The 6,059-nt window shown below is 34.8% G+C and overlaps 1 protein-coding gene across 1 annotated transcript; it reads right to left on the bottom strand.

The window, feature by feature from the left end:
* Positions 1-570: 570 nt before the first annotated feature.
* Positions 571-5,838, bottom strand: LOC109789360 (uncharacterized). Its single transcript, XM_020348288.3, has 6 exons — positions 5,695-5,838; positions 5,050-5,147; positions 4,700-4,961; positions 4,191-4,252; positions 3,830-3,911; positions 571-1,150 (listed from the first exon to the last, which is right to left on the bottom strand). The coding sequence occupies exons 1-6, from the start codon at positions 5,729-5,731 to the stop codon at positions 1,044-1,046; spliced, it is 648 nt and encodes a 215-aa protein (XP_020203877.1). The 5' UTR covers positions 5,732-5,838; the 3' UTR covers positions 571-1,043.
* Between the last annotated feature and the right edge of the window lie 221 nt (positions 5,839-6,059).

The raw sequence follows: 6,059 nt of genomic DNA, 5'->3' as shown, positions 1-6,059 counted from the left end.
TGAAAAATCATTTTTTTTAACGAAAACGTAAAAACACACTTTCCAAAGCACCAAAATACAAAGTAACTATTTCTATCTTTTCCGTTGTATATTTGTAAAATTTTAACAATAAAACAAATACACACTTTGTCATGTTGAGATTCTAGTTGCTTTGATATTTATAATTTTCAAAACCCTTTTGCTCTAATTCTTTTTAAAGTCTTAAAAGATTTTGAAACAGCTTTTACCTTGAACCATCATTTTGAGTCTATGATTTATAAAATGGAAAAGTTTTTCATAGCTCTAAATCTAATATCATCGTAGTTCTGATATCGACATACAAAAAAATAAAAAAAATTTTCTGAAAATCTTTGTAAAAACATTTCAATCCTTTTGATAAAAATATATATCGTCTCACCTCATCATCAACCATCAAGAGGTAATAATCACATGGATTTAGAATCTTGCACTATGCATTAATCATCAGCATAAGGCACAAGTGGAGGCAAGCGCTTTAATCAGCTTTTGGAAAAATTCAAATCACCAACTGGAGAACCCGGGTCCTCTTGAAACCTAGGATACAGCTTGTAGTTCTACCAAAAGATAAATAAAATGCATATATAACATATCATGATTTGTTGATATAATGCACACAAAGTGATGCCCAAATACACGCTGAACCAACTCCTGACTGTTGTTACAACTCCTTGCTTGAGCATAAAAGGTTAAAAAGGGTGGCCAAATACAAGAAGGATGAAACTCCCACCGTTGTCAGATAGATTAAAACTAAAATGTACAAAGCCACAGCCTTTACACAGTTGGTTGGAGAGGCTTTACTGATAGGGGCCAAAATATAATAATGAAAATTCTAACCAATGACAATAATCAACATTTTAGATTAAAAATTTGGCTTGTTGCCAGCATTCTTGCATCCATATCCTATATCAACAACCATGCATAACCTAAAATTTGAAATCTAAATGTGAATATCTCTATCTGATAGAGCTCATCTCAGCACCATCAAAACCATTGTCGCCCAAAGAAATGAATTTCCAGTCTGCGTGTCATGCTGATAAGCTGTTGCAATGATCAGATGGCAGACGGAAAGGGAAGTGTGCAAACTGTACTTTTAAGGTTGGTGAGTCAGGTTTTTTATCATCAAACTTGTAGCCTGCATCAAATTTTACCCTCGGGTATATAACGTATTTTCCACAGGTGTATAATATGATTAAGCACCTTTAAATATAAATTTCAAATTGAGATATCTACATATAAAATTCATTTGGGGGGCGGAGGGGGGGTTGATAAGAATAAATTACATAAACAATAGTTAATGTCATCCAAAGCAGACAAGCTGTTTCTGGTGAAAACACATTCACGTACAGAATTAACCTGAATTACGACAGGAGTCATTATAATGAACATTAAAGATTTATTATTTTTTAAAAAGGATCTATGTTTGGACAAAGATAACAAAGAAAATATCTACAATACAAACTAAAATGTCAAGTCATTATAATATTTGATATTATTATTTATTCATTACGACATGAGTCTTGTTAAGTTGGTGCTCACTAACTTATAGTTGAGATTGAGTTAGGAACCAAGAATTAGGAATGGAAAAAATTGAAGACAGATTTTATTGAATAGGATGAAAAAACAAGAAATAGGAGAGCAAAGATTTCTCCTTTTCCAATAGAATCGCGGCTCTATTCCCACAAAAGTTTACTAATCTGAATGTCTCCCCTTTACTCTAATATCCTCCTATTTAGAGATATGATGAGTTTGGCCCACGATAAACCCCTAATTAGTAATTATTCTTTTTTTTTTGTATTATGATTATGATTAGTAACTATTCAAATTCCCTTTATTCTATGTCCTATCAAACCCTCAAAAATCAACCTTGTCCTCAAGGTTGCAATTTGGAAAAAATTCCCCTCCTGGATCCCACTGTTGGAAGCATGATGAGCTACCTACTTTTTCATGCAGCACCTGCTGGACAACGATCATTGCAAAAGATTTCCAAGCTTTCCCAAACACCCTAAGAACAAGGTTAGCTTGACTATGAATATGGTGAACACACAGGATAGCAAAAACAGCAAAGCTTCCTGAATTATAGTTTGGGCTAAACATCCCTTGCATTGGGACCAATAAAATCTGACCTTGAATTAGGCTATTAGAAATCATTTGCTCAATTGGGCTTGACCTATTAGATCTAGAATTAGACCCAACTTACATAATACCCATTTTGCTGCTGTTTTATCCAAGTTAAATGTTTATTGTCAGAGACATGCATTGTTGTTGGAGGTACATGTGGCACCCTTTTTTGCTCTACAAGTAACAACACCCTTCTAACCGCCCCTGTTTGATGGTGACCATCAATTTTGGGGGCCGTGAAGGCATGGCTGCAGATTGTGCAACCTTGATCTCTATGGTTGCCATCTGCAAATTCTGAACTAGAAATGCTCCAGCAACAGAAATTTGGTCGACCATCTAAAAACCCAAAGTTCCAACATCATTGAAGAACCATCTCCCTCCATGAATGACCTTCGGTTGGCTGGTCCAATAGTGGTTGTGTGAGGAGCGACTCGCACAAAACCCAATATTCGACAATTCCTTGCTTCTCCAACTTGCCCTACTCATGACCCTTTCCTTCCTCCTTTTTCACCTCTTCTTTTCTACCTGGAAGATGATTTTCAAAACCTAAATCTTTAGTTTTTCCATCACCTTCCCATGTGACCCACTCACATCTAATGGCAAGGTGGCTTCTTTTACTGTTCTTGCTCCCCCCATTATGACACAAAACATAACCTTCGCAAGCCCCTTCTTGGGGTTGGTCTTGTCTTTTCTCATTCTTCTCAAACATCAGATGAAGTGCCACCTCTGTTTTGTCTCCTATTATCTCAAATTTTTCATCAGCACAGTTCTTGATCTCCAAACTTTCATTTTCCCTTCTCTTCTCTTGCTTCAAGTATCATTTGATCAAAGATGTGGAGAATGATTCCTAATTTAAATCTAGGTTATTTTGGCTCCAAAAGTAGAATCAATGCATCGCCACACCCTGAATTTTTCAGCTCTAACAATCCATCCAATTGGATCTGCCCCCACAACTACTGGAAGCTTCCCCTTGTCCCAATTGTGTGCTTCATCTCTAACACCGGCACTCCCTCAAAGATTCAACAGATTGGACCAATTGATAGGAACCAAGAATAAGGAATGGGAAAATAAAAGATTATTTTGAATAGGATGAAACGAACAATAAATTGGGGAGCAATATCTCCTCCAAGGATTTCCCCTTCTTTTCCAATAAAGCCACTGCTTTATTCCAACAAAGGTTTACTGATTACTGATCTGAATGTCTCCCCTCTACACTAATATCCTCCCTATTTATAGATATGATGGGAACCAAGAATTAGGAATGGGAAAATAAAATATTATTTTGAATAGGATGAAACGAACAATAAATTGGAGAGCAATATCTCCTCCAAGTATTTCCCCTTCTTTTCCAATAAAGCCACTGCTTTATTCCAACAAAGGTTTACTGATTACTGATCTGAAAGTCTCCCCTCTACACTAATATCCTCCCTATTTATAGATATGATGGGTTTGGCACATGATAGCCCCCTCTAATCAGTAACTAACTATTCCAATTCCCTTTATCCTAACAAATTGTACTGATACTTGACTTAGAATATTGATATAAATAAGTGTTAGTGCTCTGCATTTTGATATGCATCTGTTATTTAATAAGATCCCACATTATTCACATGCTTTCTATCATATTTCTATTTTCCTCAGGACTGTGTATATATATAAAATTCAATTATATGCAAACCAGAAGAAAAATTACCCTGCAGGGCTTCCATGGCAGTGAGAGCACATTTGGAGTCAACAAACTCCACAAAACACAAAGTCATAGCCTTGTCTCCACTCTGCAACATACTCAGTCATTTAAAAACTACTCATTATTCAAAATAACTGAAGCAAAAAGAAATAATGTAGATCAACACTCTACACTAAATATGTCTAACAATCACAGCTGGTGTATTACTAGAGGAAGGCCACAACAGATGAGAAGCAATAACATATTCCTTAAAAACAGATAATAATATGACCTTATGTGTTCCATCTTTCCTAGAGAATGACATTGATAGATTGTACATTATTGAAATATTCTAAATAATCAACCTAAAATTCTTAATTACACTTACACGTCTAGGCTCCTTGTGAACAACTCTGATATCCTTATAGCCAATAAAGGGACGGAAAAGATCTATGGTTCAGGTCAAGGCTTCGTATCAACATAACAACAAAATACAAGGTATGTTAGGAATGTGTTTTGAAGAAAAAGGAAAAGAAGGCAAGTTATTTTCATTTTTAAATTAAAAGAGTTACATAATGTTAAAAAAACAGAAATTTAACTTCCATTCACTTTCCCTCCAAAATCCCACTCACAGTAGGCCAATACAGCCTTTAAGTTATTTCAGGAACCGTGTGATTTAATTTCCATACACTGTTACACTTAAAAGGCAAGTTATTGTCAATGCCAAGTTTTAGCTCAACTTAGAAATCAACAGTAAGTAACTAAAGAGGATCTCATATAGTAAATCCAATACAACTTTAATTTCAAAACAACTTCTTCCTATCCATTATCACCACGCCAGGAACAATAACTGATACACAAACACATACAAGCAGACATATAAGCAACAAAGGATACGCCCCACTTCCCTTCTAGTGCAGTCATTTGGAAGTCCACCCACAAACAGAATGTTAGAGTCTGCAGCCGAAATTGGGAGACCATCATAACTGCTTTTAGAGTTTGTTCTTTCACTGTTTATATCAGGAACACCATGATTAATGCTCAACGGTGCATCTCGATTTTTACTCGGATCAGGTTCTTCAAGAGGTGAATAACTCTTAACAGGCTCAGAATGAACTCTGGAGCCCAAGGTATCATCAACACTGTAAAACAAGCCTATCTGCAGAATTTGTAAACAATCCAAGTGAAAATTCATCTCACACATGCACCATATAATAACTCAACATAATCATATAAAAATTTATTACATCTCTCTGCAGGTAATCTGATCCAATACCCCTCAATTCAGTGGAATTTGATGGCTCAGATGGAATATAACCAGCAAAGCTGGTCCTCACAATGCTTGCTGACAGAACCAAAACAACGGTCAAAACATGATCATCATTTAAAATAAAAAATAAAAAAAGAGGCTAAACTGTTTGATTGATCCACATAATTGTTTTAAGACTTAATCCCTATTAAAAACACTATGTCCTAGTTCCTCCTAGACAGTCTTTTGTGATGGTTTATCATTGACAGAAAGTTATTGCAAGTGTTTTACACCAAAAAAATCTCTGGTGTTCTGAACAGGAGCAAAACTTAAATTTTTGTGCACATCTAGTGACTAAAACTTAAGTTTTCTTGTATAAAGACTAAAAAGTAAATTAACCAAGTGAATAGTTTAACCTTAAAAAAGTTACGAAACAGAACGCTACTACTGGGACTGGTCTTCTATGGCTTAGGGTTTTATCGTTGAAATTTAGCGAAGCGTAAACTGGATACGAATCCCCTGGTTAAGAACATATAACATTGATTTTGGTTTTGTAATTGAACATATTTGTACGAGGAATAAGGAATTAAAGAAAATGGATGAGAATAATTGGGATTTTGTAAAAGTAGGGAATGGGGAGTACCTCCGTCAGCGGCGTAGGAGTAGTAGGGATCCGCCATCGAGACTGGCCTTTCTCTGTCTCCCTCTCCCTCACGCCGGCGACAAGGGGAAGAAACGAAACTGAATGCTTTGTTTGGTAATTTGGTTTACGAAGGAAAGATAAAAATAAAATAAAAATAAATAAATAAAATTAAAATTAAAAAAATTAAAAAATATGATGAGTTTTTTAGTTCTTTAACTCTATAAATTATAATTCTTATCTTATTTTAACATGCATTTTATATTTTATTCATTTAATGCTTAAATCATGTACAAATTTTTTTGCAATAGATACAAATTTAGCTTTTAGATATATGTAAGTTAAAAAAATATTTTTTAAAAATTTAT

Source organism: Cajanus cajan, chromosome 6, assembly GCF_000230855.2.
Source record: "Cajanus cajan strain Asha chromosome 6, NIPB_CcT2T_4, whole genome shotgun sequence".
NCBI classification, from domain to species: Eukaryota; Viridiplantae; Streptophyta; class Magnoliopsida; order Fabales; family Fabaceae; genus Cajanus; species Cajanus cajan.
This window is presented reverse-complemented; position numbering and strand designations above follow the sequence as displayed.

What these genes read in the sequence shown, in the direction of transcription:
- LOC109789360 (XM_020348288.3), bottom strand. Translation starts at nt 5,731, where the DNA reads ATGGCGGATCCCTACTACTCCTACGCCGCTGACGGAG. An exon ending in CACTAGAAGGGAAGTGGGGC is followed by an intron (nt 4,253 to 4,699) that starts GTATCCTTTGTT and finishes CCTGAACCATAG; the next exon opens with ATCTTTTCCGTCCCTTTATT. An exon ending in TTCACAAGGAGCCTAGACGT is followed by an intron (nt 3,912 to 4,190) that starts GTAAGTGTAATT and finishes AGTATGTTGCAG; the next exon opens with AGTGGAGACAAGGCTATGAC.